The sequence below is a fragment of the Protomyctophum bolini genome, assembly GCF_963924005.1.
Source record: "Protomyctophum bolini genome assembly, chromosome: 1".
NCBI lineage: Eukaryota > Metazoa > Chordata > Actinopteri > Myctophiformes > Myctophidae > Protomyctophum > Protomyctophum bolini.
The window spans coordinates 23,935,246-23,956,578 of record NC_137862.1 but is presented as its reverse complement, the minus strand read 5'-3'; the positions used below and the strand labels follow the sequence as shown (position 1 = coordinate 23,956,578).

Sequence of the window (21,333 nt, the reverse complement as noted above, 5' to 3'; positions counted from 1 at the left end):
AAATAAAATAAAACATGGTTAAGTCTGTCTATGTGGGTTTTATAAATATCTAACCAATCAAAATCTTGTGACAAAATTATAACTACCTTCGATGCATTGTAACTTATGTATTTTTTTTCATTACCTGCAAAGTGACTGTTTTGGACATACAAATTCGATATACAATTCCAACCAACAGTGACAATATACAGTACATTAATTGCGGGCCTAGTTGTGTCCCCCAGCACAGGGCAGAGCAGCGTATGGGAGCATATCTCTCTAAATCCAGGAGAAATGAGGACACAGCAGCGACTATGTCTCCTAACAATGACCTAACAGACGGTTGCCAAAGACTTGAAGATGAAGTGGCTGAAGATGAAGATAAAGGGGGAACAGTAGATAAGCAGTCGTGGAAAGTATCTATGTAGATTTACTTAAGTACTGTGCTTACTGTAACTACAATGTTGAGGTATTTGTATACTTTACTGTATACTTTACTTTACTGAGTAATTTCAATTTCCAATACTTTTCCTTGAATCCACTATACAGTATGTCAGATCTAAATATTGTACTTCTACGCCACTAATTTATTTGAACACTTTATATACTAGTTACTTTGTAGATGTTGATTATTATTGCAAGTTGCAACACATTAACCACTTGAGCCGTATACACATTTCAGCCATTTGAAAATAGCCGACCTACAAGCTCACATGTGTCAGCTCATGTAGATCTGCTATTTTCAAAACTTCTTGAAATGGGACATTCTGCACAATGAGTACTTTGTACTTGGGTTTAAATGTAGATCTTATATGGTACGGTACCCGTTTGAATTCCAGATATTTATTTGATAGCTAAAATAGCTAGTGGTGGCCCAGGCGGTGGCGTAACAGTCTGGGCACCCGACTGGTAATCCAGTCGCAGTGTGCCGCGGGTTCGACTCCCGAGCCCGACACGGCCTTTACTGCATGTCTTATCCCCATCTCTCTCCCGTTTCCTGTCAGCCTACTGTTTGTCCCTTCAAAAAAACCAATAAAAGGCGTAAGCCGCAAAAACAAAAAAAAATAGCTAGTGGTGTACCAGAAGAGATTATTTTTGATGATAACAGCATCCTAAGGTTAGCAAGGATAATATCACCTCTAATACTAGCCATGTTCTGTATGGAGAGATGTATGTGTGATAGAGTGGTAAGCTGTGATCCAGATGGACAATTCATTTAACAAATAAATCGTCTAAGCCTTCTAAAAACTGAAATCGTTTTGTGACATTAAATAAATGTAAACACGTTCTGTGAAAGAGATTACCGTAAATAGTTAAAAGGAGAACAGAGTCAGAATAGATCAATGCATCTGTAATCTACTACCCCACACTTGGTGTTGGTAATTGATTGGTCATGCCTGTAGAGGGAGCAAGTGAGAGAGCGCGGGCTTGTTGTTTCATAACTTTCATTCTCATACTGCTGACAGAGAGGGAACACTGTGTCCAGCGTTCTTACAGAGATCTCCCCTTTTACAGGTATAAAATGGGTATTTCTGTTCATGAATGATTGCATGTGTTGTCATGATGTTTTGTTTATAGCTTGAGTAACTTTGTGACCGAATATTGAGTGTTTTGAAAGTATTATTTCGATAGCTTGGATTATGCTTTGATTCACTTCTTACTGAGATCTCCCCTTTTACAGGGTACAACATATGTAATTGTATTTTCTTTTCGCCCTCTATTTCATCGGTCAGTAGACTAAGGCGGCATTCCTTCAATTTTGGAAAAAAGCTGCTATTATTCCTGTCGTTAAAAAATCCAAACTGGTAACCTGTCCGTCAAACTCAAATCCCAATTTCAAAACCTAGTCAAGAGGGCTGGTAAAATGGTTATGTAATAATGCAGCCCCCTTGCTCTCTTCAAGAAATCTTTGAGAGAACAGTGAGGAAGCAGGGCCTCAAAATCACCCGAGACCCAAATCACAACCTTCATAAAGAATATGAGTTGCTGCCGTCTGGCAGATGGTACAGGTCACAATACTGTAAGCTCAACAGATATAAATTCTCCTTTGTTCAATCAAAGCACTCAATAACAGATAACTAACTACTCCCTCTTGTATACCCAGTGACTATACAAGAGGTTAAAATACTATTGCTTCACAAGTTCACACACGTCGTTCATCATCGTTTTATAAAACTGAACAACTGTACCGTTTAAGCAACGCCCTGCTTTACAAACGGTCACAAAAACACACACACACACACAACGTTGGACTTTGAACTTCACGAGGAAAGATAACTACACAATGCAATATATATATATATCACTGCATGCTAAATGTTTTGTCACAATTGTCTGGTTTATTGGTGGACTTTCAATAGTAAGTAAACTTGATCAAGTAAACTTGATCATGGGATTGTTACATTTTCGCAGTGGTTTGAGCAAAATGTTTAGAGCAGAGTTTGTTTAGTTGAGTTTATTATATCTCTTCCATGTGAGACTGTCGCCTCCCTGTTCTCCTTTACTAGTATCTGTTATAATCATGATCGCCCATGTCTGTGTACTTGAACGTGAGACACAGTGTACTTGATATGTATTGTGTACTGCCTGATCTGTAGCATGTCACGTCATTGGGATCCAGCACTATATATATGTTCCTGTTTGTGTAATAAACTTTGTGAACCTTTAGCGTGATACTGTGTCGTGTCGCGTTATTGTTCTCCCGGGCCCGCCGCCGCAGTCACCGTACCGAAGGAATACTTCAACCGGATTGCCACCCAGTCTGCATACACACTACCTGTCTGCCAGAACCAGACGAGGGTCCAATTAGAGTTTACAACAGTATCATGTAAAGAATTGGGCTGAATTGCTAAATGTACTGAATTAACATACTAGTCATAAAGATGAGTTTAAAAAAAAGTCTCAGACAATTCTTAGAACTACTCCAGCAACTACTCCAAAAAGAGATATCTGCAGTAAACTATTGAATGTTGCTGATAGACATTGGTGAAAAATAACCATTGTCGGTGAGAATTCCAATAGAAGCATATTCATTGTAAGCCAAAACGTGCTCAAAAAGTATTAATACCCCAAGTCGTTAATATTGAATGAAATATTGTTATTAGAAATAATTCGTTTTTGATTAGACATAAATAAACACAGTTATACCCTAATTATAGCAATTCCTACATTATGGTCTAATAAGATATCGATTTTTGCTAAGAGATATGTTTAATTTTCCACATTGATTTGAATTGGAAAATGTGCCCTAAAGAGTGAGGTCATGTGGAGGGAGTCATGTGTTCATAACGGATCTGTCCGATATTTCATATTCCATTCTAATTGGCTAACATTGGCTTTCAAAGTTTGCAGGATTGTGTGTGTGTCCGTCCGTCCGTCCGTCTGTTAACAGCTAATCTCTGGCACCGTTAACCCGGGCATTATCAAATTTTGCACAGACACTCCCTGGATACCAACGACGAACTGTTATAGCGCAACCAGGAGGCTGACTTTTGTAAAACACATTTTTTACATTACTCCTCCAGATTGCAGCATGCAATTTACGTGGAATCTTTCACAGACTTTCCTACTGGGCTGAGGAATATATCCCACCCTTTTCTCATTGGCCTATTATAGCGCCACCAGGAGGCCACAACCTCACCTGCCCTGGTGGAGACCTGTGCCCCAAGGGGCACTTTATCTAGTTCATATCATATTTGTATTTATTGTTTACAAAAGCATGCTTTCTTTTTAGCACATTAGTTTTTTATTGTGTTGATATTTTTATATAGTTATATCATAGAGCCATATCCTGTTTAGTGATGGGAGATTGGCAAACAATTGGTATCTGCCAATATTGGTATACGTAAAATAATATACTGGATTTAGCAGACATTTAATTTTATTATAATGCTGAAAATTTTAATTAAAAATTATGAAAGCTACACATTATGTTTTCTGGGGAAGCTTTCGAAAGAGTCAATAGTTGGAACATTTAAAAATGATGATTTCGAAAACACAGGACATGATGATCCAAGTCCAAAGTGCCTACATTCAAGCTGCATGCATCCCTAGTTTGGGAATAAAGAGGCATTGCTTTTTTTAATTCAACCTTTTTTCATCATTGCCAAAATAATGATATATTTTTTAATACAGAATGAGATCATATCGACATCGGTAATATCTGTTATCGGCCACAACGGCAATTCATTATATGGGATATCGATATCGGCCAATTGTCTCATCGGTACATCCCTAATCCTGTTTATTTATTTTTTATGAATGAACTGAACGTCTGAGGAGCCGTGGCACATTTATTTCACCCTTTTTTTACTGGTAATTATTTCATAAGGTGTGACAATAAAGTCTTTCTGATTCTGAAAAGAATAAATCAGTTAAATCCCCCAACACACAAACAGAAAACAAAAACACTATGGACTACCATTGAGATATGCATAACATGGCATATTAGCATGGAGCCCGCCAGAACCGTAGTAACCGTATGATTAAATTAATCGTCTAGCCTGCCAGAACCGTAGCCTACGTTTTCCAGGGTTTATATTCTTTAATCCATGTTTTGATCCGATCGAATCGTTAGCTGCCGCTTGTTAGCATAACAGTCAAAGTAGGACAGTGGCCACGGCCATTTTGAAGATGCGCGCGCATCCACTTGCACTATGTGCTACTTTCAATGGCCTGTATCTCCAAATTGGCGCAATGAATGTCGTTTCTGATGAAAACAAGGTTTTTCAATGGCCGACAGCAGGGACTGTGATACTCGCGGTCAGGTTTTTTCACCACCACCAACCGGTCAAGACACCACACAGCATTTTGTCATTGTAAAATCCGGTTACGGATATTTGGCTCTTCAAAATAAGGGTTGTGCGTGATAAAACCTTGGCAATGCGAGATAGATAGATTAATGAATCCTGGCGGTCAAACGGTTAGTTATTACGCATGTCTGGGACATACAAAAGCAGGCATGGTCGATATTATGGCCAGGGAGTCATTTTTACATTACACCTCACAAGCTCATATTGGCCAATTTTAAAATGTCCAGCTTTTAGCCTATAGGGGTATAGGCCCTCCGGGTACCCCAAATTTGATTGGCTCCCACAAAGTTTCCCAAGGGAGTTGTCTTGGAACACATTTTTCTGTGATAGTAGACACATTTATGAACACAACTGTGTAGAAAGCTAGTGGTAAGCATTTCTTTGCAGACTTTTGCTAATTTTAGAAGAAGCTGTGCAGTAACATCCCTCACAGGATAATGAACATATTATCTATCTATAGAAGTTGGGGTCGTGTTCAATTTACAGTACAGATGTTAAATTACGATATAATGTCCCCACTAGTAAACGGAAATATCATGAAATAAAAGCATAAGAAAGAACACGTTATTTCTTAGTAGGCTTTGTTAGGTCTTATGCGATTTATTATAAGACCATAATGTAGGGATATTGTGTACAATTAGGGTAAAACTTCTGTCTAAAAACAAACACATTATTTCAAATGATGCCTTATTAGGTCTAATCATACCGTAAATTGTGCTGCGACTGAAATTATACTTATTAAACTTATAGTGGCTCTGACAGGCGACGTTTGATATCACACTACAATTTCTCTGATACAGTACATAATTAACAATTTCAACATTTTCAAGATATTGAACATGTCTTTGCTTGTCCTCTATAGGTAAATGATGGGTTGGCAGCCATGGAGGACAGTTTGCCTCCTTGTGACATGTGTAATGGTTCTCTGGCCATTCTGCCAAGGAGGTAAGATTTTGGTTGTTCCGTTAGATGGAAGCCACTGGGTGAACATGGATATCCTGATCAAAGCTCTACACTCAAAGGGACACACCATTACAGTGCTGAGGACAACTCAAAGCTGGTACATCAAAGAGGAATCCACCCATTATGACTCAATCACTGTGCCTGTGCCTGTGGCTGAAGGGTTCAATGAGGACTTTGTGAACTCACTTCTTGGCAAGGTACTGGATATAGAAAGAGGCAAAAGTTCTGCTTTGAATTTCTTTCATTTGCAAATGAGCGCACTCAGTGTCCTCTCAAGTGTTTCCAGGATGAATTGTGAAATGCTTAGAACCATGTTTGAAAACACAGATTTGATTAATGGCATCAAGGAGAGAGACTATGATTTAGTCCTTTCTGACCCATGTTGGGGGGGTGGTACATTGTTGGCTCATTATTTAAAGCTTCCTCTAGTCTACAATGTGCGATGGGTAAACATGAATGGGGAGGGACATCACAGCATTGCACCCTCACCTTTATCTTATATCCCAATGACCTTGTCAGGATTATCAGACAAAATGAATTTTGCACAAAGGGTTAAGAACATGCTTTTCCATTTGCTAAATAAAGCTGAAACTATATTTTCAATCACTCCAGTATATCAGGCTTTTTGTGACGAGTTCTTTGGACCAGATGTCAAATTCACTGAGTTGATGCAGGGGGCAGACCTGTGGCTGATGAGAGTTGACTTCGTGTTCGAGTTCCCTCGCCCCACCATGCCTAATGTCATCTATATGGGAGGATTCCAGTGCAAACCTGCTAAACCTCTTCCTCCAGATCTGGAGGAGTTTGTCCAGAGCTCTGGGGAACATGGAGTCATCATCATGTCTCTGGGGACATTTGTCCATGGACTGCCCACTGACATAATGGATGAGATAGCTGCCACATTTGCCAGACTACCTCAGAAAGTAATCTGGAAGTATAAAGGGGACAGGCCCGCTACTCTGGGGAACAACACATTAATGCTTGACTGGATGCCACAAAACGATCTTCTGGGACACCCAAAGATAAAGCTCTTTGTGGCCCACGGAGGTACGAATGGGGTTCAAGAGGCCATCTATCATGGAGTGCCTGTCGTGGGTATACCCTTGTTTTTTGACCAATACGACAACCTGCTGCGTCTCAAAGAGAGAGGAGCCGCGGTTATTCTCTCGATGGCCACAGTGGACAAAGATAACAACTTCCTGGAGGCATTACAGGAGGTCCTCCATGAGCCCTCCTACAGGATGAACATGCAGAGGCTCTCCAGGCTACACAGAGACAAGCCAATGGAGCCACTGGACAGCGCCATCTTCTGGATAGAGTTTGTTATGAGACACAAAGGTGCCGGGCACCTCCGCACAGAGTCCTACAAAATGCCCTGGTACTCGTATCACTCTGTAGATATCATGTTGTTTTTAATAACAGTGGTGCTGCTTGTTGTGGTACTATTTACTGCTCTAATCAAGTGTGTATGTGTCAGGGTATGTTTCAGAAGAAAGAATAAATCTGACTAATTGAGTAGCATATTAAAAACTGTGTACATTGGTGACTATAACTATAATCTACCTGATCTTGAGGCCTACAAAAAAAAACAGTCAACTAGTACCAACAAGGTCGACTAGTGGATTTACTAGTTGACTAGTTGAATAGTCGACTAGTTGCTTAATGCCCTACTGTGCCGTACTGTACCATACTGTAATGTTTGCCTGGGACCTAAACTAGTGAAAATAGCAGATCTACAAGCTCACACGTCGCTTTGTGCTGCTTTGTGAGCTTGTAGATTGGCTATTTCCATTACTTCTTCAAACATTCGTTTTATAATTTCTTAGATTTTCCTTAATTTATTCATGAAATTCTTGGAAAAAATATCATTGAATTTGGTTTTCATTCATGACAAAACAACAAAACGTAGGAAACCAAAAGGGACCCATAAAAGTGTGCCCGTGACCCACGAATGCATTAAACGTTATGATCTCTAACTACACAAGGTTGTATAGAAAGAAGGTACGGGCATGGTGAATAGGTGAAATTGAGGAGGTGATGCTGCACTATAGATAGCACAGAAAAGATGCTAGGTAGATGTTGAGGAGGTGATGTTAGCTAGATGTTGAAGAGCTGAGGAGGAGACGTTGCCCTTACCTTGACCTTTTCTTGAAGTTTTACAAGATGCACAGTGCCCTCCAGTATCCTTCCCAGAACCCCCTGCTTGTCCTGTTCCAACTTGGAGGCCTGGGGAAGGAGAGAGGAAGAAGGGTGGGTTACGGAGCTATGAGGAGGTGGAGGTGGAGGAGGAAGGAGAGGAGGAAGAGCAGGAGGGAGAGGAAGATGAGGGAAGGAAGGGAAAGAGGATGATTATAAGATTGTAGGGAGTGAGAGATGATGCACAGATCAAAGGAGCGATCATTAAAGATGAACATCTTATTCAAGAGTGCACAATGGAAATAACAAAAGAAAACGGTTTAAAATGTTGTTTCAAACTGTTCTGTCGGAATTACAAACATTTTAGCTGGTCTTGCCCTCGTGCGGGAGTGGGACTGCCCATAATTCCGAAATCCCATTACTCTGGCTATGTGGATAGGGTTAGTAATTTGCAGTCGGACCAACACGCTGTCAAACTAATGCGCCATCAGACTAATGACACAGCACCCCCTCACACAGCGGGATCTCTGCCTGAGATCACAGCCAGGGCTTTGGTTGGAGCAAGGCACTATAACACAGCAGGGGTTCTATATTGCCCCTGCGGTCAACCATGCAGGAAATGTATCCACTCCTGGTACATTGAGGGACCTTGTACCACTTAAAACCCTGAGTGTACTTAATTGTCTCCCAGGACTGGTTCATGTATGGAACAATGGACCAAACAATGAACAATGGAACCAAATGGTCCATTTGGTTCCATTTGTACACTCTCTGAGTTACAGACCCATAATGGTCCATTTGGTTCCAAACTATCATTTAGCTGGGGACCCCCTGGAACTCCCTCAGGTACCCCTGGGGTTCCCCGGACCCCACTTTGGGAACCACTGAGCTAGACCATACGATCTGTTCTGTTAAACAAGCTGTGTCACAAGAAACAACTGATATTCAGTGGTTCTGCAGGGGTGGTTTTGTGTCTGTGACTCTGTGTGATGGAAGCTGTGATACATTAATCTTGAAACTACCATGCTGAATGGATCCTTAACAAGTTCAATTAGGTGTCAGACACAGACGCTAAATAAGAGGCCTTTATTTCAACAGCTAGTTATCTGACAGCATGGGAGTGCTACACACAGCTGTGTGGTATTTAGTGTAGAGGTCAGAGAAGCAGGCTTGTTAGTGGAAGGGCAGTGATTGAAATATCCAGACCGATTCAATAGAAAATAACTAGAAAATATGCTCAGTAGAGCACAGAGCTCGGCCAAAGTGGCTGTTTGTCTATACAGTGTTGCATCTGGCTCTGGCTGACCTGTGTTTTGGGATTGATTTTTAACATTCAGAGGCTCACCTACAGTACACACCTCTGTAGGTGGTGAGCAGTCATCCTGTGTCAACCCGCATATTGTCCTGTTCTCTAACTTGGACTTCCTACTCGCACTGATTGCTTCGATCTGGGTGCAAATGGATTTTCATCATGAAGATTCTACACCCAGAAGGTCTAACCCCCAATGAAAAGCTCTCTTTAGGTTTTTTTTTGTCGAGTTTCTGTTCTCTATTCCTCTATCTAGATTGGTGCCATTCTGTCCATGTGGGTCTGTGTCTTCGTTTACACAGAGCCTTGTGTCTCCTTGTGGGTCTTGCATATAGGGACTGCATTTGCATTATCTACTTCACGGTGTGTTGATATAATAGCTCCTTTACTGTATGTGAAATGTATCTTGAGTATTTGTTGGAAGGTCTTATATTATTTTGTATAATCTCTATACAGTAGCTGCCAACTATGGATTAGAGATTTAGAGTTGTATTTGGGATTTTACAATGCTGTCTTTGTATACTATATTGTTGAATGTATATTGTACAATTTACTTTTCATTTGTATGGTTGCCTGCTCATCTGGAAACTAACGGCCTTTGAAAGCTGCATCCATACTGTAGGTGCCACTTGCCATGGGTAAGAGAAAGAGAATAATAATTAGATCTAGACTAGACTAGATCGTATTCATCCCATTAATATTGAAGAATAGAATACTGTATGACCAACACTTTTTCATACACACAGATTGGCTTAATAAGTAGTCTCCCCCTGTCATTCATGAATCACAGTCAAAATAAAGTTAATCTGAATGTCATGCTGAACAAACACGGACGTGTATTTCTAATGATGTGCATTAAAAAGTACCAGAAGGAGGTTGGAGTGCTGGTGATTCTCTGTTTTATGCATAATTGAATGCAATAATGAATTAAACATCAGCATAAAGTTTTAAAAAGCGAGTTAGTGGAGCACACACATGAATGAAAGCATAAATGCTGTTTGTGCTCTCAATTCATACAGGTTGTGGAAGACCGTTAAGAACTGGGTACCAAAACAATGTCTTAAGCACCCATAGCAACAGGTCTCCCATAGCAACAGGTGCCCGCTCTGACCTCTCTAGCCATGAAATGACAACCAGCCCAGAACACAATTATTGGTATCTTATGCGCACATGCACAGGCATTACATTTATATTTGACTTGCGTATATACTGTTATACAGTATGTTGTCTGTCTGTCTGTCTGTCTGTCTGTTTGTCTGTGTGTGTGCGTGCGTGCGTGTGTGGCTTATATACCATGCATATTAGCTGGTCCCTCTCATGGCAGCTCCTCTCAGCCACAGTGACAACATAGGCTAAATACTGATCCGCCGTTAACTCTTTCTCTTTGCACTCCTCCACCTGTCTCTCCATCTCTCCTATCTTCCGCTGGACTCGCCTGCATATGGAGAGGGAGAGAGAGAGAGAAGAATATGGAAGAAGTAAGATGACGGCACGAGATGAATCAGTGAAGAATGAGACAATGTGACAAATCTGTCCCCTGCAAACACACTGCACCAATGAACGCTCACACATCCACACAATATGACCACTAATCTCCTCTCATTTGATTCAGACTGGAGCTGAGCTTTATCGCAGTGCAGTTTGGATTTAACCCATGGACTGAGGCCGATTCTAAAAATGCCTTCTAAATGCTCACCTAAGTTTTCTGAAAAACTTCAAATCATCATCATCATCATCATCAACACCTTTATTTATTCTCGGGAATACAGTTGAGGGGAAGCCCTCATTTTCAATAAAGGTTACAATTTATAAATACAGTCAAAACAATACATCAACACAACATTATAAATCAGGATACAATTACAAAGGAACAACCAGTGAAATAAATCAATTGAAGCAGGAGCAATCACGGTGAAAAATGTTCTGGAGCATTCCTTTGAACTGACCGAAGGATGGCAGGGAGCTCAGTTTTAAGGAATTTTGAAATTCGTTCCACGAGGTTGGGCCATTGACAGATAAAGCTGTCATGCCCAACAGATATAGTCAGGGAGCATCCCAGCAATGGCTTTATATAAAAATAGGTGCCAATGCTTATCTCGCCTCTCAGTCAGAGAGGATAAACCTGAGTTCTCATAAAGTGCACAGTGGTGAGTACCATAACTATCACCAGTAGTCCACCGCAAGGCAGAGTGGTAGACAGTGTCTAGCCGCTTTAAAAGTGAAGGAGCAGCAGACCTATAAATAAGTCCAGGACCGAGAGGAAAGTGGACTCAATAATAGCTTTTTTACTGGAATTTGGAAAACAGAATTTATTATACAGAAATCCTAGTTTTTGTCTAACTTTGGAGACAAGATCAACAATATGAAATTTAAAAGAAAGTTTATCCTCAAGCCAGATGCCAAGATATATATTCAGAGACCCTCTCAATCGTGGAGCCATCTGAAGAACTTATAAGTACACTATCCAAGTCAATATTCATAGCCCTAGAAAACCGCATACATTTTGTTTTACTTGCAAATATTTATATAGCAGCATCAATTTTTACATACTGTACTGTACAGAACCCCAAAAGGGGTTTCCGTCCAGAAGGGTTAGAAGTAGAACACCAAAATGGGTTCCCGCCCAGAATGGGTTAAGGAGGTGGAGCTCATCTCTGTCTGGCTCTGTCTGACTGTAGTGTTACAGTTACAATATAATGATAACATTTTCAGAAATTATTAGACCGTTCTAGCTGAGTGAAATGAACGCCTCTATCTGTTTGGTCATCATATACACATTACTTTCTCAAAATTATCACAAAAATTATTCCATTCACTGCCAAAATTATTATTATTATTTTTTTCAATCCCACATCGCCAACCTATGATCCACCGTTTGGGTCTCATTGAAACCAAGAACCAAGAAAAATACAGCTCCCATCCACTCCCACGTTACACATTGTCATTAATAAAAGCAAATGTCTATCCTTCCACTTCCGAGTCTGCCTGCATGGCATTTTCACCGGTTAATTTTATTTATTTTTTGAATCGCTAAAGCACAGCGGAAGGCTCCATGATTATACGGTCGGGGGATTGATCGTCCATCCAGCCATCTTCAACCGCTTATCCGCAGTCCGGTCGCGAGGGCAACAGCTCGACCAGAGAGCTCCAGACTTCCCTCTCCATAGCAACATTAGTAACTTCATTCTGTGGGACCCCGAGGAGTTCCCAGCAGATATTGGAGAGGACCTCCCTAGGGTCACATTGATTTTTCTTCATTTGCTGCTTTCTTTCGTTTTAACGGTTTTAGCTATTTTTGACAGGGGGGTGCACCACTGCCCCCGCCTTCGAACAAGTGGCTAATACAACTTGTATTTAGTCACTAGCCACTTATATATTTTCTTACTAGGGAGCTGCCATACTGCGTTTCGTAGGCTCAATATGTCAATTGTCAGTGTCAGTTTGTCACCTCCCTCTTCCCCCTGTAAAACTACTAGCAGAATTACCTGTCAGTCTGTCTTAGCAGCTCCAGCTCCGTCTTCATGTCCCTGACATCAGCTGTCAGGTTGGTTTTCTCTACGACCAAACTCCTCTTCTCCTCCTGCAGGGCAGACACTCTGTGGAGTAACTCCTCTACCTCGCCCTGCCTCCTTCTCTCCTGCTCTTCCAACTGCCTGTGAGGCACATGTGTAAGAAAGACACAACACAAACAACAACCTTTACATTATGAAATGATGGAAATTGTCTTGAAAAATGGGGATTGTCTTATAATCAGTCGTCTTATATTCGGGACAATACGGTAATCTAAAAATTCCGGTGTGTGAGGATGATGGGAAATGGAGCATTTTGTTCATACCGTATATCAGTGGTGAATAGAACCAGTTTATTTTGTAAAGCAGACAGTGGTTCTATTATGTCAATAACGTTTTCCCTGCAGTCCCAAGTGACCCAATTTAAGTGCATGAATATGTCATAGTCAAATAAAATACCTCTGTGAAAGTACTGTATTTCTCATTTTTCAATATCTCTTTTCTCTTTTTTCATAGTTGACATTGACATTTTGCTAAATGTTAACCTGTGCTACTGTAAACACACTGATGACTATAAATGTACTGTGTAAAGTTATTTGCTAAACTTTAATAAATAATAATAAATAAGACTAAATAAGACCTAAAACAGACTAATGACAAAATCACGCAAAGCACATTATGTTTGCCAAATCTAAAGATGGAACAGCTGCCACAGATTCAATGTGAAACTGTTTAATGCCGAGCCATTCTGGTACATAAACACTAGTACGTACGTTCCCGGCTGCGTGGCATTGATACGACCTCCCGTTAATTCGATCATTACTAACCTTACTAACCCTATCTCTAACCCTAACCTAAACATAACCGCAAGCACGGGAGCAGCGCATGTTCGCCAACCGTAATGCGCCAACCTTAATGCATTTTCACCAACCTTAATGCATGTGTGTTCACCAACCTTAATGCATGTTCGCCAACCTAAATGCATGGTGGAACTAACGGGAGGTCGACCCACGGGGCAGCCCCCACGGTCCCAAGGCCCAACAATTGAGCATCGCCAGCCCAGGCAGGCAATGAAATCACAACATGCAGTGTCACGTTGTAGATTAGCTATTTTGAAGATTTCGACAATAATGATCAGAAATCCTCTTGTGTTTTGTTTACTTTTTTCCTCTACTTTTCAATTAGCTCCCCTGGCAACCCCTGGGCGGGTTAGTAGTCTTTCCACTTCGAGGACCACTGGTCGATGACTAACAACACAGTCATTTACAGCAGTCATCACAACACGGAACAACAACTAATTACAGTTCAAATTGCATCCAAGGTCATTTCAAAATATATGTAGCTGATTTAAATTTGAATTTGGGGGGGTTCAGGATGGATCAAACTTGGACAGGTTTGACCCAAACCATGTGTTTACATGTGATTACTCACTCCATTACACGTGTGTAGTGAGTAACCTATCTTCCATTTTAGGGTAGTTTTCTGCTTCTGTTTTCTATATGATGATATGTATGAAATTTTCCTGACAGCAGATATATGATATTTATATTAATTTATTCTTTGCCATCTGACATTATTGTGGAATAAGTAGTGTGGACTGTGTACATATTAATGTTATACATGTATATATTTGGATTGTGACATTGTTTTTTAATGATGATTGACAATCTGTGTTTGCTATAAAATGACGAGTGTGTGCATGTCATATAACTATTGGACCCTGATGAAGGGCCTTGAACCGAAATGCGTTGGTCCAATGACTACAATAGGCTTCTTAAAACTCAACTGAGCGGAGTGCCTTGCAATTTGTCTTAGTTCACCTGTTTTCTCAAACTTTTCTCAGCCCACTACTACAAGGGAAGGAACTTAAATATGTTTACCGCTACCTACTATTGAACCCTCTCCAATTAGCACCTGTTTTCAGTTTGTGATAACTACCGGTACGAACCATGCAGAGCTTTCCTCTTTTCTCTATCCAAACCATGTGTGTTCGCAGCGAACTTCTAAACCTAGCATATGATTCTCCGTTCTTTATGATTTTCTAATTGTGTGCTGTTTTAACCTTATATTGTTAGCACTTTGGCTGGCAGACTATGTTTTACACCATGTCCCTCTCTTCTAGCGTTGCTACCGTCCATCCCTGTGAACCTATAAAAGTATAAATTTCATCAGTCAAACACAGACTCTGCAAGTTTAACTTAAGTTTTCCACCTGTCCAAAGGCATTTCTGATACAGACATAACCATTTTTAATGACCCTATCCCTGTTGATATAACACCATTTAGGGAAATTATATCATATAACATTATGTAGTGCCAATTGATGCATGACTACCGCGTGTCCGCCAGAGAGCACAGGCACAGCTTTTAACAATGTTTCAATTAAGTGGCCGTTTAAAGAGCAAGCTGACATTTCAAGATATGTTTGGAGTGAGACACGAGGAGATGGCTGCAGGAGAAGCAGTCCACCTCTGCATCCCTGTGAAAATGAATGATATGCCAATACTTGCTTTCATAGTTTCCTCCCCAGTTTCCTCTAGTTATAGCCAGCCTGCAGATTGATCGATACTATTGAATTCTCATCACCAATCCCTTGTCTTGCATGCATACAGTAATATCTCAGTAGCAACTGTACTCACTATTCCGCCAAGAATGAGATCAGTACCCAAACTGTTCTCAGAGAAGATTGTGTGCACATCTTTTGCCTGTATTTAGTGCTGGACGTCAAGGCAAATATCAAGGAGAACATGGACTTAATTTATTTCATTGGCAAAATGCCGCAACATTTCGACCAGGCAAAAACGAAACTGTACAAGAAAATAAAGCATGTGAGAACGCCTCTCCTACTGCCTATGCCGGCGGCTTATGTTAATTAGTTTCCCGAAAATGCTACGGTATCCATATCTGAAAGCAGCTATAACAAATATTTTCCTAATACGCCATGACCCAGTAATCACGCTGATAAACTAAGATAAAGAATAGATTTGCAAAGATATTAGCTAAATATTCTGGCATGCACATTTATGCTGTGGTATGTGGAGTTTAGAAACATTCTGCATTTTCTAATAAATCCAGATCCAGTTTCAACTCACTAATCCTGCTTTCTGGATAACTCCCCTGTTTTGACAAATAAACTGCTACTGGACACAATTTGCATCAAAGGATTCAGTGGAGCTGCAGGCTGTTTCCATTTATTTGTGTCTGATTGAATATACTGTGATACAAAAACACTAAATGGGCTTTATCTCACTGTCAACTCTACACTCCTACAGCATTTTGCTGAAAATAACCAAACGCCAAACAACAGCCATCAGCACTTTCTCTTATATATTTTTTTCACTTTTTTAATGCCACATTGACCTTTGACTGATTAAACCTCAGCCTTATGACCAAACCACAAACACCATTATGCAAATGTGCTCTTTATCTTAATTATATACAGTATTTTGCGCACAGTGAAACAGCATGTAACCCTTATCCAGAGAGACTGACTATGACTGAACAGGTTCAGTCATTTATCTGAGGTGGCATTCACACCAGGATGCTTTACTTTGATTAAAACGAATCCTGCTGAATATTGTCGGAAAGTGCGCTTCGTTTGGGCAGGTGTGAAGGCTCATTCGAATTCTGGTACGGATCAAACAAACATATTTGAATTCACTAAAAAACAGGGTTTTCACTTCGCTGAGTGCAGATCACCACACGTGTGAATGCAATCGCATTAAATAGAATGTGACATTGTGGGATGAAGAAGTTGGTATTTGACACACGAAGAGGAAGGAGAAGGCCTTAATACGCAGCACAAATGTCCCGTGAACAGACACGTAAAATTTCCCCAGAATGCAGACCGGGCGGCCCCAGAACAATGAATATGGGCATTGGGGTCGCAAGAGTTATAATGTTTACCCAAGGGGTCATGAGTCTCCTTCAAGAGAATATGTGCAGGACGGACGTTCTGGCCAGGGATACAGATCTGATAGCTGACCACATGTCAAGACGACCAGTACTTCACCCCGGGAGAAGATCCGAAGGCGGCGAGGCCAGGGCGGACCCATTGTGAGACTCCACTGCACAAGTGTTTTTGTATAAATCTATTATAAAGGTTGTATGGTCAGGTTTATATGGGTACTATGAGAAGATATTTTATACCCCATAGGATAAAAAGAAAAGAAACAGCTGACTTGCATGTTGTCCTCCATATCAGGAGATTAGTGTCTGGCTGACCTAGTGACCTCCCCTGGTTTCCCAAAGTCTCTAGGAGAGATTTACACCCCCCCCACCCCTAGTTTCCCATGTCGGCTGATGTGGCAGACACTATGAGTTCATTTTATTGTGTTTTGTTTTTGATTTCACCTCTGAAACTGATTATATGATTAGTAACTGTTTTGTTTTTAATGGTTTACAAGTTGAATTGAAAAAGGGATTGTTTTCGCCTCCCTATTAACTAAGTAGAAGTTTCATTCCAGGTTGCTCATGTGTTCATATGACATGTGGTGTAACGTGTAAGCCTAAACATGTTAAGTAAAATACAAGTTTTAATATAAAATAGGGATGTTGTTATTTTAGCCTCCCTGGATCCTTAGAAACAGTATTGTGTTTGAATTAGTTTTTAATGCTAAAATGTAATGTTGGTAGGAAGTGTGTTTGTAGATGACATGGTAAAAGGTCCTTAGATCTCCTTAGTTGATAAGTAAAGTCCCATAAATAATTAGGAGTTGACATAAGAATGTGTGTCTGTTTTCCCCTCACTAAGCCATAGTGAGTTATTTGGCACCAGCCGTCTTCAAAAATATCAAAGCATGGTAAAAACTAAAAAACAAAAGTTACCTCCCCCTCAGTAACATACAGTATAAAACCCCTCAGAGCAGAGGGTCGTGGTCCCAGTCTTCAGTCCGGAGGGGAGAGGAGAGGTACCAGATCTCTGAGGATGCTCTAAGCTTTTCAAAGAAAGTAGATAGCCCAGTTTAGAAACTTAGTAGTTTTTTACCGTATATCTCCAGTTTTCCTAAACAACCTTTTTTTCCTAGTTTCTTTTCCTTATTTTTGGATTATATCATTTTTGTATGCAACTACAACTGTATAATAAAACTTCACACTTTTGGAAAAACAACACCTGGTCTTGTATCCGTCTATTTTGGTGAGTAACCTGTTTAATTAATATTGAATTATGTTTCCAGGGTATAATTATGCACCATTGGGTGAGCCATATGTCAGTTGCCTCAATTGCCATGCACGGTCAGGACAAAGAGAAGAAATCTACTAAAGTCTGCATTTCAACCCAACTCATGTCACAGGCGAGATGCTATGACCTCTGTGTTCAACGGCCAGACTCCTCAGGCGAGCCGCTGAGGGTGTCCTTAATAACAGGGGCCTGGGGTCCGACTGACTGACTTCACCAAACCAGCCTCTACGCCATTCACTGGTTCCTCCAGTGACGTGGTGGGAACAGTTGAGGAACAAACAGCACACAGAGATTTGAATACCCTGTATATATGAGGTCCGATATTCCTGAAAGGCTCAGCCTGTCAACATGCCGGTGGGAGCTGCTCCGCTCTCTGACTCAGCAGTACAGTACTTTTCCCAGGCCTTACATGCGAGCCGCAGTATTGCCCTGGGATCTGACTTCACCATATAATATACCTGGAACTTCCACTGTTGTTTGGACCTCGACAATTCAACTTAACTCAACTTCACCGTACTATAACAGTTGTTTGTGTAGACAGTAGGCTACTCCTTGATACAACGCAGTGTGAACGCAAACGCAGCAAATAATAATTGCAAGAATGATGCAACTTTACCCCCCAATCGTAGCCTGGCATGGTCATGGGACTATTTCCAAGGGACGGTTACAAACGGATTCCAAAATCACAGCAAAACAGTCTCACTTTGAATAGTGGGCTCTGATTGTTCACCCACAAGTATGGGGTGAGCGAAATGTAATTCAAACTGAGGAGTGCCAGACCAATCTCCCAGGGATTCTTTTTTGTCCCAGGCAAATTCATCTGGTTTCCAGGCTACCCCAATCGCACAGAGTCTACCAAAGTACAGGTGTGGATGCGACCTAACACTCATTCCGAGAAAGGAACGACGCATCATGGAATTGAAAGAAATGCATTGGCTGGCACGATTACATAATAATATGTATACTGCCCATATGGATAATGTATATACTCAATGCATACTGTTGTTAGTGTGAGTACTGTTCTGTGGTCATGTGGCATGTGTCAGTACCGCTTCAGCTTGCCAGCGATGTGGCAGTGTTCCTCCCAGCTGACAGCGTTCTCCAGGCTGGCTGAGGCGTGCCGGTGTTTGGCCTGCAGAGATGACAGCTCTCTGTGGCTCTCCTCCAACTCCACCTCCAGCCTCCTCTTCTCCTCCTCCAACAGCATCAGCCGCTTTGACACCTTACACACTGCAGAGAGAGGAGGGGAGGAGAGGAGACGGAAGGGAAGGAGTCAAGGACACACACAGAGGGAGGTGAGAGAGAACTAAAAAAAATGATATAAAAATATTTTTAAAGGGATTGTGACATTAAAAATTAATTTAGTTTAGGTTTTTTTCCTTTTTTTTTAAAGGTTTCCTGAGCTCAATTTCACCCTGAACTTTTAACATCCAGTAGATTTTCTGTGGTCTGGGGTTTTCTGGCACAAACAAGTTCTCTGATTTTCCTGTGATGTGTGATGTAAGTGTGATGTGTGTGATGTAAGAGCCAGCAAATCCCATATATGATATGGGATTTTAGCAGATGTCACTGTTTTCACAGTTTTGTCTGTTTTCATTGTAGTTCAAGGCTTCACAGACAGAGAAAATCCCAGCCAATGTTCAAAGTTCAGGTTCATTGGGTGTAATTGAGGTCATAAAACCTAAAATAAAAATAAAAAAACAAAAAATTAATGTCATGAAACCTTTAAATGAAAATGATGCTTTACAAAACAGTCTGAAAAGTCTGAAACTGTATTGACTAAACTAAAATAGCAAATGTTCCAACCCCACCCATTGGAGGAAATAGAGAGCGGTGGAAAAGGATGGAATCAGACAGGCAGAAAGAGATGGTAGTGAGAGAGAGAGAGAGAGAGAGAGAGAGAGAGAGAGACTCATAATACAACAATGTGCAAACACAGCAGCAATATATTATGTGAAGTTGTGAACTGTTGCGTTAAAAGAAGGTTGGCCAATACAACCACTATGTCCGTATAGTCATCTAGACCTACTACACACAGAGCTGCTACCTTTAAACGCATTTTAAATCTGAGGCTTTTTTGTATAAATATTTTTGAGAAAAAATGCTGCTATTTGTTCCAAAGTGACTGCAAAGGATTGGTGCTATTTGATTGAAAAAGCTTTATTGCGAACGCAATGAGCACTAACTATAGAAGATGGCCTGCCCTAAACTGTCTGTGTGTCTGTCTGTTGATGTGGCAGGTTTTAAGACACTAAACGCGTGAGGCAAGCAAGTTCCCTTGTAGATCACGGATGCTCCAGGCTCACAGGCCGGTCTCCCAGGCAAGCCTGACATACAATCACAGAGGTACACTTTATATACAGTTTTAAGTAGAGATAGATCCCACCCACAAGGTGTGAGAATCTTTGAGACAAAGGAAGAGAGTTGAGTGGAAAGGTGAGAGGGGAAGGGGGGGGGGGGCAGGATGAGGACAGGATGAGGACTGTTGCTCTCCCAGATGGGGATGGGGGAATAGGTGAGGATAGGTTCCAGGACAACAGAGCCAAAGTGTTAAGTTCTGTTGTTATCACAGCATGGCTCCGAGCTTCAAAGCTCGGTCTGTATAGGCTCATTTAAATGTATTCAAGTGAGCTTTGGTGATGGTAAATTCCTCGTCACTGTCTGTGTGTGTCACGCTGTAACACCACCGGCCCGCCACCAGAGGGAAGCAGCTGTATCAAATGGCTCATTTTGGTGTCCCCTCGGCACTGTGGTGCCCTATACGCACACTCGCAGTGTGTGCTGTGCTTGTGCCTAGTGGCGGACAACGGTACTGAGCCTAGTCGCTTCTTTGGAGCTCGTTTTCGTAGATCTGTATCTGTTTGCTTGTTTCTCTCACAGAATCTGTTAACACTGGAGACAAGTCCAGGTGTGCCTCGGGAATTTGTGACAACTACACATTATAATGATTTATGATTATGTATTATTATTATATTATTATAATTAATTATACACATTATTGTATTGCTATTTTCGTTCACAGGTTTGCATGACATTTGGCCTTAAAAAAAATTGAAAACCATTAGCTGTATAAGCCATAGTTGTCTGTCTGTCTCTCAAGTCTGTACCAGGGACCTTCAGTGTGATGTATGTTGTGGCTGCCTGTCAGTTAGTCAGTCTGTCTGAGACAGTACCTTCATTATGATGTTTGTTGTGCGTTTCTTTAGTCTTGACATGCTGCAGCTCCAACTGTTCTATCAGAACCTGGTTCTCCTGGAGGACCAGGGCAGCCTGCTCCTTTAGCTCATGCCTGGATGAGAAACGAAGGGGGTCGTCAAGTTCATTTAACGGAGCACATTTCTTGCAGATTGAAATTCATGCACGCACGCATGCACTCGCACTCTCACTGACAGTCATTCTAATAAAAGTATAGTCACATTTTGCCTTTCAATATTTGAAAGGAAAC

The 21,333-nt window shown here is 41.0% G+C and overlaps 2 protein-coding genes across 2 annotated transcripts in view; one reads left to right on the top strand and one right to left on the bottom strand.

The window, feature by feature from the left end:
- Positions 1-21,333, bottom strand: part of cep89 (centrosomal protein 89) — a 90,977-nt gene that overhangs the window by 39,739 nt on the left and 29,905 nt on the right. Inside the window, exons 14-18 of the mRNA XM_080760732.1 lie at positions 21,062-21,177; positions 18,938-19,118; positions 12,684-12,851; positions 10,492-10,633; positions 7,890-7,979 (exon numbers count right to left, since the gene is read on the bottom strand). Of these exons, the coding sequence (XP_080616858.1) occupies positions 7,890-7,979; positions 10,492-10,633; positions 12,684-12,851; positions 18,938-19,118; positions 21,062-21,177 (697 nt within the window). The remainder of the gene's footprint in view (positions 1-7,889; positions 7,980-10,491; positions 10,634-12,683; positions 12,852-18,937; positions 19,119-21,061; positions 21,178-21,333) is intronic.
- On the top strand, positions 5,708-7,264 carry LOC308314522 (UDP-glucuronosyltransferase 2C1-like; the record flags this gene model as incomplete). Its single annotated transcript, XM_080762152.1, has 1 exon — positions 5,708-7,264. One exon carries the CDS (start codon positions 5,708-5,710, stop codon positions 7,262-7,264), a length of 1,557 nt encoding a protein of 518 aa, XP_080618278.1.